At 40.6% G+C, this 25,152-nt stretch overlaps 2 protein-coding genes across 2 annotated transcripts in view; both read right to left on the bottom strand.

Moving 5' to 3' along the window:
- The window catches only part of fam171a1 (family with sequence similarity 171 member A1), a 293,547-nt gene that overhangs the window by 62,287 nt on the left and 206,108 nt on the right, over positions 1 to 25,152 (bottom strand). The gene's annotated exons all lie outside the window — the stretch shown is intronic.
- LOC308296455 (up-regulator of cell proliferation-like) overlaps positions 376 to 25,152 on the bottom strand; it is a gene marked incomplete at both ends in the record, with an annotated part of 40,140 nt that continues 15,363 nt past the window's right edge. The window contains 2 exons of the mRNA XM_080739742.1: positions 376 to 1,697; positions 2,037 to 5,048. Coding sequence (XP_080595868.1) covers positions 376 to 1,697; positions 2,037 to 5,048 — 4,334 coding nt within the window. The remainder of the gene's footprint in view (positions 1,698 to 2,036; positions 5,049 to 25,152) is intronic.

Below are 25,152 nucleotides of genomic sequence, written 5' to 3'. Positions count from 1 at the left end.
GCGTCTCAGTTGCTGGTGAATTTTAACAGGTGCGTCTTTCAGACCACGCAAGTATTTACAGTAATCCCAGTCCACATCTTTCCAAATTCATCTCTCGATTGTGACATATTAATGCCACTAAGAATGTCCACTTTGGATTTCACTATAAAGTTTGAATGTTTGCTCCATCTCCTGAAGGTTCTCTCTTCTAGGTTCTCCTCTATCTTTCTCATGATGCCTGTTAACATTTGCTTGTATTCTGCTTACAAGGCAAATTCATTTGTGAATGCCCATGCTCTTGTCAATTCATATTCGTAGCATTTAGGAGATTGTATCCCTCCTTTCAAGTTACATTCTATTAAATGTTATGTATGTATGTTGCTTCAAATGCATTTCTCATTTTATATTGAAGGTCTCTTTCAAGCCATCCAATGCTTGTTCCTTTGTGATGCTCCTCCAGGCCTCTGGAACATCTGCTGGTTTGGCTTTAAATTCTTCAGCAAATCTCTCATTGTATGTCACCAGTACATACTTCCAGTAGTCAGATGCCTCTGAGGAGGGGTCTGGTTGAATGTTCCATTCTGGATAGTAAGTGCGGTATTCTTTATAAGGATGAAACACCCCATTGGTTTCACTGTTTCTGAATTTACGATTACCATGCACATCTGTGGTACACAGTGATTCAACCAGCTTTTTACTAACCAGACATCTGTATTCACCAAGTCCTTGTGGCCGATGCACAGATGCATGATGTATTGCATGTTCTTTACCTCCGGCCTCACATGGAACTTTACAGAAGGGGCATTGTTTTCCACAGCCAAACATCCGCTTGAAGAGCTCATCCTGTGGTTTGATAGGAAGGTTGTTCAGAGTTCCAGTGAAGTCTTCAGCGTCTGAGAATTCCTTCTGGAGTTGTTCTTTTAATTCATTCAGTGATGTCTTGAGGCTTTCTGTAAATGGTCGGCATCTGCTTCTTATTTCAAACAAAGCTACTTCTACATTCTCCTTTGAAATTGAGATGTCTTTCACTAAGTGTTTGTGCATGTTGTCAATGAGTTCTTGGATGCTTTCCTTGTTATCTGGCAAAGGAGAGCCATCCTCTCTAGTTGATGCTGAGTCAATTGCTGCCGTTATCTTTTCAACTATTATCGTAAGATTACTGTTCTTCAGATTGCAAAGACATTTGTCGTCTGACATTTTTGTCAGGATGTGTTCAAGTATCCAATCCTTGACATATATTTCATAGTTTCTCATATACTTGAGAAAGCAATCGAAGTTGTCTTTTTGCAGCAATTCTTTTTGGAGGGAATACTGGAAGTATGAACGTGAACTGTATTCTGCCGAATGGTCGCTTGTCAAAATTGTATCCACAATGTTAATTCCTAGAGTTCTGTTGATATAGTCTTCCACGGCTGGTTTGATACAGGACTGAATAAAATAAGTTGCTTTGCGTTGGCAACCATCTTTCTCTTCGTACAACTCTAGAAAATCTGACAAGTACTGACTTTTGTACTTCTCCAAGCGATTCTTAGGGCTATTTTCCATCAGGAATCTTCTGTGCATTTCAAGGAATTTCCTTGAAGCAATGCCACATATGTGACATGTCAGGTCAACTTCAAACCGATTATTGCCTTTCCTGCACTTTTCTTTAAGGCAACTGTCTATTTTTTCCAGAAGGTCATTTGTGAAAGTGTCATTGTAGTCTTTGCTTGCTTTTGCTGTGTCATGCACATACCTTGTGCAACTATCAATTATACTGTTGGAGATGCTCTGCAATTCTCTTTTAAGGTCTTTTACGAATAACTTATTCTTAAGCCAGTTCTTAAATCCAGTTTTCATCTCCAAGTGGTGGGTTCTTACTTCAAATGGTTCTTTCCCCATCTCTAGCAAGTCTTTTTCCATGTCTTGACTGACATTACGATTTGCAAAGAGTTTTCTCAGCTGCTGGTGAATATTAGCACATATGTTTCGTTCTTTCAGACCAGATATATTTATAGTTGCTGCCATCCACATCTTTTCAAACTCGTCTCTCAATTGGCCGTCTAATAGTCTCTCACCATCTTTGCAATCATGCAAGCACTTCATCACCTGTTCTTCAATCAATTGTCTTGCTTTCTTTCCAATGTCTTCAGCCCGTTTTGTGTTTATTTTGAGTTCAAGTGCAGAGTCCAATTTATTTTTCACTGAGTGTGTGATTTCTCTTTCAAGACCATTGATGTCATTAAAAAAATCCGCTTTGTATTTCTCAATAAGATTGACATGTTTGTCCTTCTTTCTGTAGTAGTTCTGAAGTTTCTCTCTCATTTTGTTTTTTTGGATCCCTATCTTTTCTGATGCTTCAGAATTTTTTGATTCGACCAGTACATTCCATTGTTGAATGTCATTATCATTGTCTGCAGTGGAAATCTCCAGTTCGGCCTCTGTTTGCCAAGAGAGAATCTCTTTTCTGAATGCCCATTCCCACTGATTATACTCTTTGCAAAGGTTGTCATAGGCATGAGCCACAAGAGTGTTTCTGAAGCTAAAAACAAAGTTTTCATATTTCACTGCTTTCCAGAGGCTGCTCATCCATTGCAGAAAGTCAGGAATCTCTGAGGCCACAAAGTTTTCTCCACTTCTCAGGGTTTGCAGAAGGTTATTCTTGAAATCTGATACAGCTTCGCTGTATCCTGTGTTCACTGGTGCCATGGGTGGTGTTCCATGCCATAGTCCTGGAATGTACCATGTGTTTTTCTCAATGTCATAATCTAGCACATCTGTGAATGATTTAATAGTTGGCTGCTTCTCCATTCCAGCTGCAATCACTGTTGCTTCGTTGAGCTGATCCAAGAGATGTTTTCTTTCTGTCAGGTTTTTGCTTTGGGCGGCCACTCCAGCAACATTTTGATGCACAAAATGACAAATTGGCTTTTTGCCAAGTTCCTTCATCCTCAAGAATGCATGAATGACTATTTGCAGAATATCTTTCATTTCTGTTGCATTCTCCATTGCAATGTTAACAATAGTGACATCACTTAAACCAATGACCAGGGTTGAAAGCTGATTGTCATGCACATAGCTGTCTTCTAGTTGTGACAACTCAGGAGACTTCAGGCCCTCTGTGTCGATGATAAGTATGAAGTCACAATTCAATTTGCTCTTCATATCTTCTCCAATTGGGAGGAACTGCATGTGAGCTCCTCTGGTGCATCTACCACTGCTGACTGGAAACTGTACACCAAACATGGTGTTGAGCAACGTTGATTTTCCTGAACTTTGCACACCCAACACAGTCAGCACTAAGAGTCTGCTCTTACCTCCAACTTTCCTGTGAAGCTCTGTTAGTACATCTGTCACCCACCTCTCAGGTATGTTTGAGGTATCGCCATCCAATAGCTCTAAAGGATAGCCATCTAGGAGCATTTTTGCAGCTACTTGAGGGAGATTACATATCTCATCTGGAGCTTTTGTGGAGTTGTAAAAGGAAACCTCGTAGATTTGTCCTATCTCCCTCATGTAATGCTCTAATCCCAAAGAGCAAGCCACAAGTTCTTGATCTATCTCTAAGATCAGTGATTTGTCTTTTTTCTGGCAGTGCTCTTTGAAATCGCTTCGCAGTTTGGACAACTTCTTCCGAGACTGTGCATCTAGTTTGAGCTTCATCCACTTGAGAAAGTAGTCTCTTTTCTCTTTTTCAGTTGTGGATAAGGATGCAATAAACATCTTCATTGCTTTTGATGATTTGTATTTACTATGCTCATCACGGATTGCTTGTTTTTGCTTGCGTAGCTGGGTTTTGTACTCTTCTAATGTAGTGTCATGGCCAGCATTTTGCAATCTGCATTCTTCTTTCTCCAAATCAGCTAAGATTTTCAATTGTTCTCCTTGCAAAGGAAGCTGAGCTTTCTTGTAATCTCCTATGGGGCGAACACCAATGCCTTGCATGATATCAGAGGCTCCTGTCTTTTGGAAGTCACATTTGCTTTCATCCACACAAATGTTAAATTTATCAGTTTTTTTAGACATGTTTTCAATTGACCTCATTGCTGGTTTATCACTCAGCACTTCTTTGATGGTTGTACCCAATTTATTTGAAAACTCTGCAATGTTTTTGTTCTGGCGTTTGATTCTAACATTTCGTGTCAGCTGTAAAGCTTGAATGGTCTTCTTGACAGCTTCGAAATCCTCTTGAGCGTTCTCCTTGAGATTACAGACAAAGAATAGTTTCGATATTTCATCTTTTGGAAGAGACATCAATACCTTGTGCTCAGTTTCTTCAACTCTGTCCAGGAAAAGAAAGGTGGCTGTTGACACACGGGAGAGAAAGTTGAACTGGTCCAATGTTTCACAAACATCTCCTCTCAAATTGGCAAAAGCTACAGGCCCATCAAATACATCAAGATTTTTTGCACCACTGGGGAGGAACCAGCCAACCTCCACCAAACCATTGGCAATTTTTCTGGGAGTCAACCCTGCCTCCATGTCTCTGTGTACAAAGGTGTTGTTGGTCTGCTGGCCACTGCTGATGACATGATTAAGAACTTGGGACTTTGATAAGCTACAGTTCTTAAGCCTGACAAAGGAAATGAGTGGTATGTTTGCACAAACAATGTTGTCCTCAACAAAGCCTTTAGACTCAGCCATATCAAGTGGACGCCACTCTTTGATGATGTCCCTCAGAGCCCATAGCATTAGGGTACTCTGGTTGCCATTGCTACATGGTAACAGGAGTGGAACAGAAAACTGGCACATGGACATCTTGAGGGCCAGTTCCTGTTGTAAGAATGTGTCTGCACATAGGAAGATTGCTGTTATAAGGTCCAGAGGGTTCACTTCAGATTCATTAATTTCCTCATAAAGGTTTAACATCAGATCATCATTTTTGTCATCAACAACTGCCAACCGTGCAGAGCTCCTGCATTCTGCGTTGATTTTCAAGAGTTTCCTTAGAAAACACCATGGTATTTCTTCAAGTGAATCAGCTTTTCTATCAGCTATGTTGTTTTTGTTTATCTCCAACAGAGACCGGAGATCAAGCTTGTTGGGAAAGAATTCTGCCAATCCAAGTTTAGAGAGAAATTTAAGAAGACCTATGGAAAGGAAGAAAAGATTTGTTCAAGACATCTTTAAAACACACACACACACACACACACACACACACACACACACACACACACACACGCACACGCACACGCACACACGCACCCACACACACACACACACACACACACACACACACACACACACACACACACACACACACACACAAAATACACTACAATACAGATATACATTATTCACAACCCAATTGCCAGAATAGAATGTTTCCGAACCAAAAATGAGTTTCATATAAACAAATTGATTGGTACACTGATTAATCCGCCCGATTAATGGTTTTATATATATATATATATATATATATATATATATATATATATATATATATATATATATCATATCATAGCTTAATATTAGTCCATGACACAGACAGTAACACAGTCTGTATTAGAGATTGATTTACGTCTTTTAGGGAGAAAATGTGAATGGCAAGAGCATGCCTTCAACCAGTTAAAAGCAAGTGCACAGCTTAAATTAAGTATGTGATGCTGTTGAAAAAAAGCAAATCTACAAGCTATCAACATGTTGCCATCAACGCTGTATTGGGCTTCTGGATTTGTTCTTTTTAGAAGGCAAGAGCAGCATTGTATACTACACTTGTAGTCTTAACTCTGGTTTGAAGTCAACAATCCACTAGCAACAGTTAAGCAATTAGCCCAATTCACGGCCCGCCCACTAAGCATCCCACGGGTGCTGAAGTCACATTTTGAAGGGGTAAATCCTACCATAGCCCATGGAGTTAGCACAGAAATCGCAAATTTAATGCAATTTCCGAATAGTAAAGTATAAAATACGGCTAGCATGATCAAGAACACAATATACTAAACGGCACAAAGCACTATATTTTACTTTACTGTTAGAAATAATGATTTGTTGGCTTTAAGTCCAGTATAGTTTCCCCTTCTAAATTGAAGTCAGCACCCGGGGAAAACTGAGAAACGGAAGTAGGTGGGCGGGCTGTGAATAGGGCTAATTGATTTGAATGTTATAAGACACCCAACCAGGCCTGGAATCTTGGCATTTTAGGGTCAAGGCCACTTGGCCTTTGGTGTTGTCCATTGTTTGAGGGCACAAAGGCCAAATGCCAGGGCAGGAAGGCCATCAAATAAAACAAGATTTTAGTCCATTGAAATAATTAATGAATTTAAGGGTTAAGGAAGATTTTAAATGTAATATTCTCTGCTGTGAAATAAATACATTATGGTATTTTAATCTGATTCATGCTCAACCCTGCACCCAATCAAAGATACTGGATTGGTTTAAAAATGGAGACTTGACAAAAGACACTGGTGTCTGTCTACATGACAAGAATGACCCACTGGTGTCTACATACAGCATTGACAAGACAGAGACAGAGGAGAAAGTGGTACAGTCAGCTGGGGCATTAAGGCCACTGTGGCCATTGGTTTGAGGGGCACAAGGCCAAACTGAGGGGCAACGACGATCATGGCCTCCATGAAATTCCTGCCCTGCACCCAACTTTAGGCTTTTCAGGGGCCTGTTTTAAAGGATAATTGTGTTTTTATCTACTGCAAATTTTGGTTTGAAGTCAACAATCCACTAGCGACAGTTAATTAAGCAATTTATTTGAATGTTATAAGACACCCAACTTTAGGTTTGCCAGGGGCCTGTTTTAAAGGATACTTGTGTTTTTATCTACTGCAAATTTTAATGTACATTAAAGGGATATTGCACGTTGTGGGGGTAATTTTACTTACTCTGGGTTTTGTGTCTGGGGTGCCTCACCCCAGCCACTTTTAATTAATAATAAATAAATAAATGCATTAGAAGGACAATATGTCACCAGAACCAAGGACAAGTCTTTTCAATTAATCTAACATGGTTAAGGGATATTTAGAAGAAAGGGTCATTTTATCATCTACTCAGGCTTTTGGGAGCACCACTACAAGTAAAATTAGCAAGAGTAAGAGTAAAAAAGTACTGATGTACTTGCTTGTAGAAGCACATAGAAACACCTATAAAAACACATGGACACTAGAAAGATGCAATTCTGGGAAATTGCAAGTCTGGTTGCAGTCACGAGGAATCCGCTGGGAAATGAATTCCGTCTTATCATTTGTCCCGTTCATGCCGTACTTCCAAATTCTGTAGCAACATCCACAGGTGCAGAATCTATAGTATCATACCATTTATATTACCACGGAATAGTGTATCGTGAGCACCTCTCACTTAGTTATGGCTAATTAAAGCTATTTAAAGAAATTACAGCTCATCCCTAATGGTAGTCTGGGTAGACAAATTACATTTCAAGATGTGCTATATTACAATGGGCTCATTTCCTCAAAGACTCATTAAAATTAATATAATCATGTATACTGTGTAATAAGCTCTAAGATGTCTTTATATAAGAATTTGGTAACACTAATGCATTATAGCGGCGTATATAAAGTGTTACCAAGAATTTCCAGCACAAACATTGTGAAGTTTCCTGGCACGGTTAGTGTGAGAGCATACGTGTGGCCAATTGCATTTTAGGGAAGACAAAATAAACTAGAAAAGAACATTTCTAAGACATTTTAAGTGTGCCTGCAGCTCGCTAAGTGTGTGCAATCTTGTGTAGTGGTTGGTAATAGCATTAACATGTTTAGCATTAACATTGACATCAGTATTAGTATTAGAATGTTTAACATTAGCATTTTTAGCATTAGCTTTAACATTAGCATTTTAACATTAACATTTTATTAGCATTAGTTTTAGTATTTTTAGCATTATCATTAGCATTTTTTCATTAGCATTATCATTTTAGCATTAGCTAGCATTAGCATTTTAGCATTAGCATTTTTAACATTAGCATTAGCATTATCATTTCTAACATTAGCATTTTTAACATTAACATTAACAGTTAGCCGTTGGGACTGTGGGACCACCCACCGAGTTTGAGACCAGTAACGTGTTGGGAAGTGGAGTTATGGCTGTTTAAAGCCCAGCCAATAGGAAGGCAGAGGGGGTGGGGCTTAAACAATTACAGATCATTCCTATTGGCCATGTAAGTACACACACCAAACTCCGAGACAGTACAATGCTGCAAACTGGAGTTATGGGTAACGTGTTGGGAAGTGGAGTTTTGGCTGTTTAAAGCTCAGCCAATAGGAAGACAGAGGGGGCGGGGCTTATCATTACAGCTCGTCCTTCTTGGCCATCAAAGTACTCACACCAAGTTTCAAGACCCTACCATGCTGCAAACTGGAGTTATGGATGTTTAAAGCTCAGCCAATTGGAAGAGAGGGCGGGGCTTAAGAGGGGACGTGGCTTAAGTAATAAGTCCCTATCTGCCGTTGAAGTCCAGACACCAAGTTTCAAGACGGTACCATGCTGTGAACTGGAGTTATGACTATTTAAAGCCCAGCCAGGAGGGGGCGTGGCTTAATCAATTACAGCTCATCCCTATTGGCCGGAAAAAGTCCAAAGTCGTGTGAGCGTTTTAAAGTTTAAATCACGTTGCTAGGTAAAAGTATGGCTGAGTTATGTGGCGGTGTCCCCCATTCAAAGTCAATGGGGTTTTTGGGCGTAGTTTTTTGCGAATTACATCGCCATGGTAACGCAGATCGGAAAGAAAAGTGATAGCAACCTAATCCCAGCCGAGCCGCACGTTTTGATGTATATATTACGGGGGTGGCGTAAATTGTGCGGCAGTTATTACGTGCCGAAATTTGTGGGATCATTGTGAACTAACTAACTAAGTATGGCGGATTGCAATAAGTGTTAAATAAATAGCCAACCAAAAATACTCTTTGGGGCTTTACCAAAACAAGCAGTGGAAACACCAAAATGCAGTGAGAAAGCTGTGTGTCTCTGCAGGTATACACCACCAGAGTACTCGAGTGCAGGTGTTTTCAAAGTGGGTGACGCGGACCCGGAAATCTCGCGAGACGGACGAGACTTCACTCCTCTTCTCTGAATGTAAACATCGCCATTTCAGTATGTGGAATGCTGTTACGGGCTGCAGCATCTTTTGGAACTATAAATAGATGATTTATGAAGAAAAAAGTAACTTTGCAGCGGTGAAAATTAGCGCTTTTGGAGGACTGCATTTACCCCCGTTTTTGGCTTTGGGGAGAGATCTGGAGAGTCCTGGGATGTAACAACAGGTACGACTATAACAGAAATCCATCATACAAGGTAAAAGGCTGATTAAGGTTGGGATATGTTTTATTCTGGAATTTTCCTTTAACAGCTAAGAGCGCCACAGCCAAGACAGCAGGATTTTACAGGTCTATATCTGCACATTTAGCTACACTGGAGGAAAGGTTTGAGACCTATTTCCCACGTGCAAATGAGGAATATGACTGGATCCGAGTTCCATTCAACTCTCTTGCCACAGAGACAGCATCAACATGCTTGGATGCAAAGGGTGAGGATGAACTTGCAGAGCTACAGATGGACCGCACACTGAGGTTGAACCACAATGAACTGCCTTTGGACTCATTTTGGGTGAGTGTGGGGCAGGAGTAGGCCTACCCCTCCATTTCAGAGAGTGCCATCAATGTGTTGATGCAGTTCCCCACCTCTTACCTCTGTGAACTGGCTTTCTCCAATCTCACTTATATGAAGAATAAGCTGAGAACCGAAATGTCAGTAGAACAGGATCTCAGAGTTGCACTATCCACAATCCCCCCTCGTATTAAGAGACTTTGTTGTCAAAGACAGGCACATGTGTCCCATTAAATTGTCCAGTTGGCTGTGTGGACAACAGACATAAAAGTGTCATAAAAATGTAAAAAAGTGCTTTGTAATTTGAAACTTGGATATAGTTTACATGGTTTCTGCCTGACAGTGGCAATATCAGTGTTATTGAGACACAGGCAGTGTGATATATGAATGGAATCTGCCTCCTCGACATTCTATTTGCTCACTACTTTCTCCCCTGAAAGCAAATTAAATGTACATTTCCGGGAGAGACTGAAAATGTGTGTTTACATTTGTGTCATGTTTACAATTGATGGTTATAGTTGGGTAATATGGAATTACTTGAATTAAAAGTGCTTTGTAACACTAAATGTGTTTGAAACATAATATTGGAAATGTGTGTTTACATTTGATGGATTTATTTGGTTAATATCTTACTGTTATGCTAACGGTAATAGTAAAATATGCCATAAATAAGCTGCTGTGATTGAGAATTATGAATATAATGTAGGGGTGCCTCGGCTGAAAAAAATATATATATTTATATATGTGTGCCCCGAGCCAAAAAAGTTTGGGAACCCCTGCTCTAGTGGCTGATAGCTGCTGGTATTCACCTTATACCTGACCACTCCCATTGTGGGCCTGGCCATCATAGACAAAGAAAGGTAGACACATCCCCCAGCTCCGGGCGGGAGCGTGTGACACAGAAAGAGAAGTTTGGTTGGCCCAGCATGATCTAGGTAGGCCAATAAGAGGCAGGTGGGGGTGGGAACTGTGCGCACTGGAAAAGATGCGCCGTGAATGACCAGCAGTCCCGTTTTTACCGGCCACTCCAATGAACTTCAGCGGTGAATGACATATCTAAATTTTGAGCGGTGCTACTGGAAGGAGCTAAAATCCAACATCTGGGTTTGTCTGTGCCCCCAAAAATATCCGGGCCCCCAAAAATGTCGTGCTCTGAACCGTGGCCCACATCTCGCCTACATCATGGCACAATGCTCTCAAAGTTTGTTGTAAGCGCCGTGGCCACTGTGGGCGTGGTCACATATCATTGAGTTTCCTGTGGGGAACCCCACATCATTAGCCCCTTCCCAATTCAGAGGGTGCACCCTTCTAGGTAGGGTGCTGCCCTGTGGAGAGCACGTAGGGCACACGTTTTGCCTGTGAAATGGGACAACACTGCAGAGTGCGGAGCCGAGCGTTTCAGAGTGGAAATGAGCAAAGTGGCCATTACTATTTTCACAGCTAAACCTTCTTAAACGCTCTCATGTTCTCACTTCTTTGTTGTAACACAGAATTTACATTTAAGATATTTTAGTATAGTATTAAGTTGTTAAACGTCATACTGTATTCTCTCATCTGTCTCTGCCGCCAGGGAGAACAAGACCTTTACCACTCCTAATATACTACAATATATAAATATATAAATATATATATATATATATATATATATATATATATATACATATACATATACATATACATACACACACACACACACACACACACACACACACACACACACACACACACACACACACACACACGTATGTATGTATGTATGTGTGTATGTATGTATGCGTGTATGCGTGTTTGCGTGCGTGCGTGTTATTTATTTATTTATTTATTTATTAGTGGAATGATTATAATCAATAAAGAGCATGAAATCAAGCATGATAATTTTATGAACAAATAGGGAGGATGTGAGTCCTTCCACCCGAATTAATGTTTCCTCATATTACTTAAAATATTACAAACAAAACATTTCAATCAAACATTGCACAGAGACCGTTTCTTTAATATCTAATCATAAGAAAACAATTTGAAACGGATTGCCTGTAATTATGTTCATCATGTTCGTTCCGCCACCACCACCACAGAGTAACGTAGTCCAAGGGATGGGCCATTTGGAAGGGGGGCAGGCCGCAAATAGGATGCAATTGTCCACACATATGAAGTTTAAACAACTAAAGTCTATCCTAAAGCAACTTGCAAGTAAATTCCGTGCCACAAAAAAACAAGATTGAGGGGTCTTTTGGGGCTAAAAATGTCATGCAATGGAATTTTATTGGCAGCTGCTTGGTTTGGCTCACGTTGCATTGTGGAACTCCGCTAACCACGCAGCGAGGGCGGAAAAAAAGAAGGGCGGTACAAGGGTGAAGGGTGGGTCTTTCTCTAGTCTACAATCTATGAGGAAAACAAATGTTTCTGTTAAGCTGTTTAGTTAAGTTAATACAGCCTACATCGTACATCATTGTTTGAATCACTTTCAGAGCGATTAGTTGGACGATCGAAACATTGACAGCCAAGGAAAATCCATCAGAAGGATGACGCAATCGTTCACTCTTCCTCGGAATGTTGACTTATTAGATAATTAAACCATTATGAATGGCTAACGCTAGCTGCAGGCTACCTTGCCACCTCTCGAATAGCCTACTCCATTAGCCTACAACTATTCTGCCTCCTCAAAACCGAGGAAGACCATCAGGTCGGAACGCGTCTGTTGTATTCAGTCCAGAGGAGGTAAATAAACCGCAGGACACGAGGATATTCCTTGTGTGCTGGCTATTTTTCCATTTTTCCTTGTCGTTATCGAGCCGTGCACCTTTCTGCTTTGTTATAGTCATCTGTTACATGTTTTCTTTTTTAAGCAAATGCTCTTGTAACTTTTACTTGTAGTTGAGTAATATTTGACCCAGACTTTCTTTCCCCCCAAGCACACCATCTAAAATTGGTCTCGTCTAACACTAGCCTTGCAAGCCAACATCATACTGTGCATTCACTCACTCGTTCCTTCCCACAATATGGACTTTGTGCTATAGGCAGCTTGAAAAGTGGGTGGGAGTACTTGCCTTGACAGACTCCTCTAACCAATCAGCGTAGCAATACATCTGTCATCACAGTGCAGCCAGTCTAGCCATAAATTATAACTCCTGTAGAGTGCTTTTATTTGGAAGACGTTTTCTCTCAACGTCTTCAAAATAAAAGCTCTCAGGAGTTATAATTTATGGCTACAGCCCGTCAGAAGAACGGCAAACAAACCCGTCTTTTTGGCCGATGAACTCCATATAGCGCATACTCCTGTTCCTTTTTAATTGTTGTAATTGATTCCAACTCTGAAATAACTTCAATTATTGCTTGTTTTATCGTTTCAGCGTTAACTGTTACACTGGATCGAGGGCAGCCATGTTGTTTTGAAAATGCTGCAGCAAGCGGTAGCATGTATTCTACATCACCATCTACACATGGACCAATCAGGGGAAGCAAGTCTAAACTTAAGACTAGACGTTGAAAAAACTTTCATTTCTAGACCATTGTTAGACCAATTTTAGACGTGTGCTCAGTGGGACACTTTAACTCAAGTACTGGGGTTGAGTACATTGCCTACCACTGGTCGTATATTACAGTATATGAGTGTTTAGCAAGTAGCTGTCACTGTTATTAGCCATTTGGAATCGATATTGAGATTTTCACACTTAAACTCAAAATGAATCATTGATCATCAATCAAGTAATGTCAAAATATTTCCACAATTTGCAGATAGCCTACCCCCATTTGATTCCCTCGAAATGCCAAAAATGCAATGAAACTATAGAAAACCTTAAACAGTGCCATTTATATAGCTATAAGTATTAAGGTTCATATGAAACACACGTTTGGTTCAGAAATGTTAAAATTCTATGTATCCATGGTTTTGATAAACATGCAGTGGCAACATTTTATTCTGAAAGCTGAATTTGTATTGGCCTATTTCTCAGCATTACATATCCTCCAAAGATTAGAAAATAATACAATGTATAATAGTAATAATAGTAACGTTCACACAATGTAGTGATGACATTACAACTATTCAAACCAAAACCCACTGGTATATGTATCTTTATAGAGTAATGTATGCTGTACCTGGATGGACTTCTGTTTGTTTCTCTGCCATTCCTTCATGTTTCACTGACAAGACAGAAAAATATAAGTATAATGTTAAAACATTGACTGTAGCATACAAAATATGTAAGTCATAAGAAATTAGAACCCTGTCCGCCTGATCAACCACCTGAGAAAAGAGTGATACCATTGGGTGGTCAATAGCACAGATATAAAAAGCTAGATGCCTCATTGGCCGCTGTAGTTCATTGGAGCGACGTGCAACAACTGGAAGCCGGACGTCCAGGGTGCCGGAGACCACGCTGCCAGTAAAAGTGACTACTGGCCAATAACAGGGGCCACAGGGCGTCTTTTCTGGGACTTATCAATTCAATTCTACAGTCCAGTTCCGATGTTGCGCGGCTCAGTTGTTCTTAGAGGCTCGTCATTTTGTGTTGCATTTGTTCATTATTGGAGCGGTGAAAACCGTCTCCCTATGAACAGGTACTGTATGTCCGTTGGGTGTGTGATGGCGGTGTGGATGCGTATCATGACAAAACCTCTACTGACCACACACACACACACACACACACACACACACACACACACACACACACACACACACACACACACACACACACACACACACACACACATTTTTGTTCACATTGTCCAATTTGTCAATAGCCTTAAATGGATATTTCACTTTCAAACAAACTTTTGGTAACTTTATTGTCTAATCAAGATTTTGGTTAGTGATTTTAGTTATGTTACCCATTTTCTTTTCTTTAAAAGGATGTCAACATAATACCATTGGGTTCAGTGAGTATCGTAAAGCTAGGATCTTTGCTAAGATCTTTTGTTCTTGATTTAACAGTGAGATTGGACGATATGAGGCACATTCAATAGGTTCTTTACCTTTTTTAAGAAGAAGAGTTATCGTAGCTTGTGTAATTGTTAGCGGTATAGCTTTGTTTTTAAACGATTCATTAAAACGGCTAGCAGAATGGGGGACAGTTTGTCAATGATTTTTTTGTAAAAATCAGCTGTGAACCCATCTGGGCCTGGAGCCTTGCCGCTAGACAACGATTTAATGGCTATGATGATCTCTTGCAGTTCTATGGGTTTCTCCAAATAGTTTTTTCCCTCCACATTAATGGTTGGAAAATTAAGAGTATCCAAAAAGCATTTCATCTTCGTTTGATTAACTGATTGAGAGGTGAGTAGTAGGTCTTAAAGACCTCATTTATTTTTTGAGGATCGGAAGTAATTTGATTTGCGTGATCTTTAACTCAGTGAATGCCTGACTTTACATTATTTAATGGGCCTTGATGCCAGCCATTTTGTTTAATTTCGGCTAAAGGGCTAACGTGCACGAGCGTGCACGGCCGGGCTATAAACATAGAATGGTTGGGTCGGCGATCTTTTTCTGTCTACATAGCAAAAAAAAGTAAGACAATCCGATAAACGGTTATGGAGATATAGGCCAAAACGTTTATAATATAATCTGGTGTAAAAGGAAAATAGAGGAAATATGTCATATTTGAAATACGTGCAAAATGTATATGATATGATATGATATCATATTATATCAAGTTTGTGCTCATTTCCTGTATATATACACCTATATAAGTGAATTCTTTTAATTTGAGTTTTTTGGCACCAGGAACCCTTATTAAAAAGTGTGTAAAAGACGTTTTTGGCACTCAGGTTAGTATGGTGAATTAACCGTGAGGCTGCTTGACGTTTGATCTGATGTGCGAGTAGCCTACTGGCTTTATCTCCGTATTCATATGTTAGGCTGTGAGATTGTAATAGCATTCTTTCGGCGTTCGTGGTCGAGAGAATGTCATACTCTGATTGAAGACTTATTTTTGGATAAGTTGCGGTGATGGGTTCATCACACATTGTTTGTCAACAATAGATAATGTAATGTATAGTATATCCAATAAAAAAATAAAGAAATAAATGCATTCTCATGTTAAAAAAAGGATTTTGGGAACGCACAGAACAGTTTTTGAGTTGCTTCATTCAATATTTTGATATTAATTTTGTCAGACACGCCCCCTTCCTATACAACCCCATTGTAACTTCAAACTCCATTTTAACCATGATAGATTCAATGAGAACATCTGTTCTTTTTTTCTGGTGACTCCTGATGCCCTCCTGAGCAGGTCGTTTTATACATATATACCGGTATACTGTATTTCTCTGCTGTCAAGCCGAAACCTCCTAACTCCAAAATGTTCATTTTCGGGAAAAGGAGATCGGTTAGGAGGTTTTGACCGAAGGGCTTTTTACTACTTTTCATTGGTTCGATATTATTTTAACCAACACACAGACGTAAAGGGTGTTCAATAGCACATATTTATGAAAAAAGAGAGGGCCAATCGGGGGAGTTAGCTGAAAATATGTATATATATTTCTTTTTTCTTTTTTTTTCTAATCTTTAATATATATTTTAATGTCTTACATGTTTCTCTTTTTCCCTTTTTTTTTAATGTATGACAAAAGTTATCAAAAAACACAGCCAGCTCACGTTTTAGGAGTCACCAGAAAAAAGGACGGGAGTATTAATTGAATCTATCATGGTTAAAATTGAGTTTGACGTTACAATGGGTTTGTATAGGAAAGAGGTGTGTCTGATAAATTAAATATCAATTAAAGCTGCATGCAGCGATGATCAGGCCCTCGCAGTTCTACCCATGTCACAAGGGGCAGAAGCCACCTTGAGTTTACCATGTAACCTGTATTTAGTGTAACACTATTACACTTATTACACTATTAGGCCTATACCTATTGTGCTATTACGCTATTAAATTTGCGGACATTAAAAAACAACCTAAAATGACCAGTTATCAAGCAAAAAAATATTTATTTCTAACAATCAAGTAAAACCCTTCATAGCTACAATTAATTGTAATTAGTGGTTAGAATAATTAAATAGGCCTATTTGAATAATCGTTTTTGAGAATACAAATCTAATATTAAATCTATATTTTTTTAATTGTTATTGTTTTAAATATTTATTTTCTGTTGCAAAGACTATAAACCATTTCCATGGTAATTTCATTTGAGAGGATATCTAGTATGGGTGTAATATTTATTCTCTTCTGCATTAGCATTGTCATTGCCAGGACCACAAGTTTCATGTAGGAATGTGGGATCATCCAGAGTCTGTCAGTCAAACTATTCCCCCACACTCTTAAAAGTGCTGGGTTATTTCTTTAAACACCTTGCTGGATTGATGTTGCTGGGTCATAATGCTGGGTTATTTGGTATACCGTAAACACACTGGTGGGTTGTTCATGCTGGGTCAAAGGGGTTATTGGGGCTTCAATTGCAGTTGAACACCTGGCTGGGTTATTATTAACCCAGAGGTTGGTTTATTAATTGCAAAGCATGCTGGGAAAAGCATTGTCTAGGTTCCCAGGGAAATCTTTTAAGCTTTCGGGAGCTAAACATGCTAAATGTGTCATATCCATGTGTCTGCCATGTGACTGTCATATGTCAGAATTTGATTTGTCAGTATTTGAGCCTAAACCCTAACCCTAACTGCTAGGCTGCTAGCTTAGGGTTGAGCTCCCTGCCTCCCTCCCCCTACATGTTTGAAAGAGAATAATCCATGGTAACTCTGAGATTATTATGTTAATTATCTCTAAATTATTCTGATTATAGTATTTTCATCATTAGTGCATACATATGAATACGTCATTTGCTAAAATTTGGAACAAACCATATAGGTTAGCATGATATGAGAAGCAAAACCTGAGAATTTCAACCAATAGCTTGGGTCAAATGAACAACCCAGTGTATGGTTTATTTTTAACCCAGTGATATAGTTAATTTCAAACAATAGCTTGGGTCAAATGAACAACCCAGTGTATGGTTTATATTTAACCCAGCGATATAGTTAATTTCAATCACTAAGTTGGGTCAAATGATCAACCCAGCACATGGGCTAAAATGATCCAACCCAGCACATGGGCTAAGGCTAGGGCTCCACCAAAATGACGGCGTCGTGCCGGCGTCGGACGCCGTCAAAAAATGAACCGGGGCGAATTTGAGCGTCCGACGCGGACGTTGACGTCGGCAGTGGAGCACCCTTCATTGATTAAAACAGGAGCGTTCCCTGCGTTGACGTTGACGCGACGCTCGACGCGCTCGGTGGAGCCGGGGGGTAAGGAATCGCGGATTCCTGGGGGGACTAATTATTACACTTATTGCACTATTGCACTATTGCACTTATTGCGCTATTACACTATTACACTTAATATACTATTACACTTACACTCTTTGCGCTATTACACTATTACACCCATTACACTATTACACGTATTACACTATTAAACTTATTGCGCTATTACACTATTACACCTATAACACTATTACACCTATTACACTATAACACTATTACACTATTACACTATTACGCTATTGCACTATTACACTTGTTACACTTACTGCGCTATTAGTCCTACACCTATTACACTATTACGCTGTTACACTTATTGTGCTCTTACACTATTACACTTATTACACTATTGCACCTATAACAAACCATTGAAAATGTATAGCAAATAGGAACTATCAAATATCGACCAATCAGAAGAGGGGGCGGGGCTAAGTTACAATGAAGGACAAGGACTCTCAACCAAGTCCAATGACACCACCCACAACTCTGAGTAACAAACCGTGGAAAAGATATAGCAAATAATGGGAACAATCAAATATAGACCAATCAGAGGGGGTGGGGCTAAGTTACACCAATTAAGGACAAGGACTCTGAAACAAGTCAAATGACACCACCCACAAGTTACTACGACAAACGGTTTATGAGTTATAGCCAAACAATAGACAAGAAGTCCGGACATGATACAGGTGTGTATCAATTTTTGTAGGCATATAGGTGAAATCTTATAGTGGGGCTGCGCCGTTGACATTTTGTAAGGGGCGCTATTGAGCCATTATGCCACGTCCCCTTTTGCGCATTTTAAAATACGAAATTTTCGCCACTTGTGATGTGTGTGCAAAGTTGCGCAACTTTTGGAGTACGTTTAACCCCTCAAAAACGCGATTCTTTTTCGGGAAGAATAATAATCTTTGCAAATACAATAGGGCTTCGCACTACTGTGAAGTGCTCGGGTCCTAAATATCTAAATACTGAATCAAGCAACTCAAACTGTCCAGGCTGCTCCCAAAAGCTTGATTAGATGATATAATGACCAAAAGTTTTTTTTGTTGTTGTTGTGAAATATCCATTTAATTACTTAATTCCCATTTTAATGCTTAATTTAACTTCATGACAAATAGCTGGGTCATTTATGGCACTTCCGTGAACACGAGAGCGAAGGTCCGTTTCTCAATGGATTTGTCATCTAGGAGGGTTATTAAAAATGTTTGGCCGGGGTGTATTTTTCAAAATGATGGGGAAAATGTTTGACAGCTAGGGTAAAGAAATAATAAGAACATTTTAAAGCAATAATAGTAACGTCCATGATTTCGTATATGACATTACAACTATTCAAACCAAAACCCACTGGTATATGTATCTTTAGAGTAATCAAAGCTGTACCTGGTTTGTCTTCTGTTTGCTTCTCCATTTCTTCCGTTTGTTTCTCTGCCATTACTTCATGTTTCCCTGCGAAGACAGAAAAATATAAATGATTTTGTTAAAAAAAAAAGTATTATTATAAATATGTATTATAATTTATGTATAATTAGTTAAAAAAAACAATTAAATAGAGCTGGCAATAAACTAGCCTCAAAACAACCAACTTCCGGATCCAGAAGGATCCCAGAAGATGAAACAAATGACAATGGCCGAGTTTCCCAAAGCGATTTTAGCCCATCGTAGCTCACGCATGGTCGTAGAGACCCAGCCCCGACCGTCATGTTCCCGTGTTTACATGGGTTCGGGCAGAGCGACTTATTTAGCCCCCTACAACTACACCAACATTCAGATTTCACAAAGTGCTTAATAAAGTCTCATTCCTGTCTAAATACGGTACAGCATTCTATAATTACACTTCTAAAACGGCTAGTTCCATTCCTTGATTCTGATTGGCTGGTTGCCATGGTATACCTGAGACTGTAACCCATACCTTGAATCAGTTTATATCAAAGCCAGGTGCGTTATTTCTTTCCACTGTGCCGTGAGGCTGAACTAGAGAAGCGAGCGTTTGATTTCCTCTCAAATCCTGCCGTGCGGGTGCTTCTAAGCACCGCCCGCATGCATAGGACAGTGACTGAATGGCTCCGGGCGGGGCTTGTAAAGGCAACAAGCGCCCTCTATTCTCCAGGCACCACTCGGCTGTTTAGCTTAGGTTGCTATGCTAGCGTTTTTGATGTGATGTTCACCACATAGCAGCTAAATCTGGATGAAAATAAACATGTGAATGGATCGAATATGGTTCTTAACTACTTAACATGAGACTGATCTAACACAAGTGTTGTTTCCCTATTTTTTTGGCAAAAAGAATGACGTGACTTTGTAAACACACTCACACACTGGCTTCCGTAAGTCCCGTTTGTGGCTGGTAAACGCAAGGACATGTCTCTTCCTGGTGGCGGAGAAGTGTACTTTTTTCTTTAAATAATGCAATGCTATTATTTTCATGTTGCAATATTGTGACCGTTTTAGAAAAGCAATAAGCCACGCGAGGCTTGTGGTTACCGGGGGAGTATACACCGGCTGAGAGGGTCGGAAACACTCGGCTGCGCCTCGTGTTTCCCAACGCCTCTCAGCCGGTGTATACTCCCCCGGTAACCACTCGCCTCTTGTGGCTTATTGCTTTAATATCCTCTGTGTTCTTCAATAAGAAGCCTTTTTATCCGATCACTTTCTTTTTTCCCGTGTATTTCCTGGCGTTCCCCATGCGCACCAACCCCATTGAGATAAACAGAAAGCGATCACATAAAAAGGCTTCTTATTAAAGAACACGGAGGATACGGGTAATTATAGAAAGCCGTATCGTATTTAGACAGGTGTGAGACTTTATTAAGCACTTTGTTTGTGAAATCTGAATGATGGTGTAGTTGTAGGTGGCTAAATAAGTCGCTCTGCCCGAACCCATCTAAACACGGGAACATGACGATCGGGACTTGGTCTCTACGACCATGCGTGAGCTACGATGGGCTTACGATGGGCTAAAATCGCTTTGGGAAACCCGGCCATTGCGTTTTCCGGAAGTGAGTGGTTTAAGAGAATAGCAATAAATATGACCTGCAATAAAATGCATAAGAGAGGTCCATTTCAACCAATAAGATCCAGTAAGTTATTGTTACTTACAGGATCTTCATCATATTGGTTGAAATATGATAATAGTGGAAATAAAGTGGAAATGGTTGAAATGAAAATCTGAAAATAATGACTTGGTGCCATTCACACAGACATTTTCAGCATTACATGTTTAATTTAGTTTTGATTTCCTGACTACATATTTATTGTAACCGAAGGTCGCAGTTTAGTATGAGAAACGACCCATCTGGGCTGTGTCCGCAATGCAGAACTCGTCCCGTACTCCCTAGTCTCGCGTAGCCAGACAACTATTCCACAATCTCTGAATGCTATATAGAGTCTGGAACAGCAGCTCCCTAACGGCGAGTAATGGAAACGGGCATTACCGTTCAAGAAAATATATTTTAAAATGTCATTTCTGCTAAGCAGCAAGCTAAACATGCTTATATGATTTTTATTTATATAATGATAAATGTGTGCGATGTGAGACTGAAACGGAAGTGACGAGGGGGCTTCACTTCCGCTTCATCTCGCACTCATCGTTTCTATTTCCCTTTGCCAGACTGTATGTGTTGCTGTATGCCGGGAGCATTTGACCAAATCGCAGAGGCAACAGTCTGGCCACGCGAGACTACCTACTCCCTAACCCTAAATGAGGGATCCAGATGTAGTGTACTACTGTATAGTAGTGAACTCATCAGTGCATTACAGACACTAGTCTGTCGCCATCTGGTTGCGTCATCGCTGTCGAACAGTTAAAACGCTCAGAGCACCGGCTTTTGGAGAAATAAATAATAGCTGATCTACAAGCTCTCAACACGGGGGGAAGCAACACGTTGTGAGCTTGTACATCTCCCCAATGCTTGTGGATTGTAAATAACATACCAACATGTTGCAGTGTTATTATGAGAAATAGGCATATCTAATTATGTTTTAATTTATCGCAATTCAATAAAATCATGTTATAAAAAATAGTTAAACAAAGATATTAATGGATTATTTCATGGATGAATGAATGAATAATGTGTGTGCCACATTCATTTGTCTCACATGCAGACATACACCCATGTTTGTGATAAAATAAGTTATTCTTGCAAATTTAAATAACATAATTTGTTCTCTGGTGATAAGGCTGTGGTCTGTGGACATTTGTACGAGTTGTTTTCTTTAGCCGGTGGTTCTGCTACGGGGCGGGCGGCTCTGTTGCGTTTGCTCAGCAACTGGTGGCAGTGTGTGTGTGCGCGTGCACACCACATGCACGTGGCTCAAAGCGCGAGACGGCGGCCGCAGCGCAGTGCATTGTGGGATAGGTGAGCTCAATAGTGACCATCGAATGCACACTACAAATCCAGATGCATTGACACACATCCGTGTACGCTTTTTTACGCTCTATGGGTTTGAAGCTCTGACACCACAGTCTGACATCACTGTGATGTCAGGGGAACCACATTAACAGAATCCCTTTTATGCCCTTATATGGAGATCCCTGATGTCATCAATATTATGGGAAGACAGCCCATATCTGTGTGTGTGGCTGGTTCTACAGACAGGGATCTCTCCATATATGGGCATAAAAGGGATTGTATGTATGATGTCAGATGTCATAGATGTCATAGGACTTTCACATAACGAATAACTGAGTAAGCATGTTTGGGGTCTCACAGCATATCTCCATATACAGTACATGGATATAATATCGTATAGGGTACCAGGGGTCTCCATATATGGGTTGGGCCAGATGGCCAAGACATTGTGCGACCTTGCCCTTAGGCATCTTTCTGGCATAGGCGCAAATCGCGGGGGGGACAGGGGTTACGTGTCCCCCCCCAGGTCCAATTGGTACCCCCCAAAAAAAAAAAAATCTAAAAAAAAAATCTTTTTTTTTAGAAAATAATTATTGATGACATTTTAAAGTATTTAAGAGTGCTGCTGGAACAACTCAATAGATAGTCCCCCCAGGAATCCGCGGAGAAAAAGTATTGATTCCGCGGAGAACAATCCTGATAATGCGGAATTCTGCGGAGAACATTTCTTGATTCCGTGGACATTAAAAAACAACCTAAAACCAGTAAGACTCCCTAATCGGGAGATAAGCGACCGTAGGTCTCGCTAGAAGAGGGCCATGTGAGAAATGAGGGGTGGGGTCTCCGCGTTGCCTTGGCGGACGAATAGGTACCGGCCCCGGCTCTCCCGGACGCTCCTAGGCCGAGTTAGGGCATTTTATGTGAGCTGCAGTGGAGGGGGTCCTCCACTGGGGGCGCCACCACTTTTGCATCCGTTCTGGAGCACCAGGAGTGGGTGGTCCCCGGGAATTCCCCGTGAGCAGCCCTGTGGGGGTGGTCATTTGGTCATTTTTGCACATTTGGTATTTCTTTTACACCTGGGGGTCCCCCAGGGACCTGGGGGTCCCTGGAACTCCGGGGGTCCTTGGAGGTTGTAGTTTGGCAGGCAAGGAGTTTGTGTGGAAATTTTGGCATGGATCGGGGCAACGGTTGTGGAGATATGAGCAGGGCAAAAGTGTGACTCACTCACTGACTGACAGACAGCCCGTGGAGCTTTTGATAGTAAATGCGACCTACGGTCGCAATGACCAGTTATCAAGCTAAAAATTATATAGTTCTAACAATCAAGTAAAACCCTTCATGAAATAGCTACAATTAATTGTAATTAGTGGTTAGAATAATCAAATAATCATTTTTGAGAATAAAAATCTAATATTAAATCTATTATTTTTTAATTGCTATGGTTTTTAATAATTACTTTCTGTTGCAAAGACTATATTGTCATCCAAACCATGCCCATAGTAACCACATTTTAGAGGATATCCTACCTACTACCTAGAATAGGTGTAATATTTATTTATTCTCTTCTGCATTATTGCCAGGACCATAGAGAGGAACTATAGTTCAGGACACAGTTTCTGTCAGGAACGATTGTGGGACCGGACCATCCAGCAACAACAGCAGGAGGGAAGCTAAGCTCTGTATGAGGTGGCCACTGGTCAAATCATGTACAAATCGTTTTATAATAGTAGTAATAACAGTTGACTCTCAGTCTGAGAGTCTCAGAGTGAGTGATGACATCATAATGTGGCGACTTTGTTTTGGCTGTGGTGGATACACTCTCTTGCTGTGGTGTGGAAGAAGCCAGAAGGACAGCATGATTTTTTCATTGGACTATGTTTTCATTGGACTACATTTATTGGAATTAAATGGATACCGACCTCACAACCTGTCCCAAGTTGCTACAGAACTAGAACTGTACATTTCGGGAGGACCAAGTTGACCAACAAGCAACAATGGTAACTATTTACTTTTTCATGTAAGCTTTGGTTGTGTTGGTTATTGCAGTAGTGATAACTTGAAAAGTAAATAAATAATACATCATAAAACCGTTAAGGCCCGTATCTGAAGGAAAATGAGGGGGTAAAACTGGCCGAAAACCGATCTCTGCAGGCCAAAAAAACGAAATCGCGCGCGTGCACGCGCATCGCGCACGCGCGTCCGGCGGCGCGCGCTTCGCGCGCGCGGTCCCCCCCTATGCATTTCGTGGATCTACGCGGCTGCTTTCTGGTTATATCTGATTATCTGGTATTGTGACCGAAGGTCGCAGTTTACCATGAGAAATGTCACAGCCTGTCTCCGTGTGTACTAGGGATGCGAAGATATACCGGTACGGATCGTAATCGCGATACAAACGTCCGCGATACGGTTGAATCGGTTCATTCAGTGTGTACCGGTACAATAGACGGCCGAAATCGTGATGGATCGTACCGTGAGTGTCTGGATCGGTAAATTCCGCAGTTGTATCGGTTCTTTCATTCTATCCTGTTTTTCCGAGGCGCCATGAATGCACCATCATCAGCCGTGCAGCCCCCTCCCCAAAAGCCAGTCTTTAACGCGAGCTGCGACTCGGACAGCCGGACAACACTCCTCACTCTGCATGCATGCAACCAGGGAGACAGACAGTGCAGCGAAATGCGAGTGAATCAACACAGACGAACTAGCAGCCCCACGGGTTAAAAAGATGCAAGATTAGTAGTACAGTACTTAGCTTTATAACATCCAAGTCAGCTGCGCTGATTGTTGTCACAGAGTAGCACAGGCTGAGTGATATGTAATCAACAGCTGTTTCTTAGCGAATCTCCGACGGACAATTGATTGAGATCATCTTCTGCGCTATATTAACTGCACACACACAAGTTCAACAATGTTGCTGGGTGTTGTAGGACTACTGCTTGCGTTTAAAACAAAGTATTTGTCACTGTTCTACAACTTTCCTGTTGATGCAAGCAACTCTCTCACTTTCTCTGCTGCTAGTTCTGCTCT

This window comes from Nannobrachium achirus (genome assembly GCF_963921795.1).
Source record: "Nannobrachium achirus genome assembly, chromosome: 2".
Classification (NCBI taxonomy): domain Eukaryota; kingdom Metazoa; phylum Chordata; class Actinopteri; order Myctophiformes; family Myctophidae; genus Nannobrachium; species Nannobrachium achirus.
Note: the sequence above shows the minus strand (reverse complement) of the source record. Positions and strands in the feature narration are given on the sequence as shown.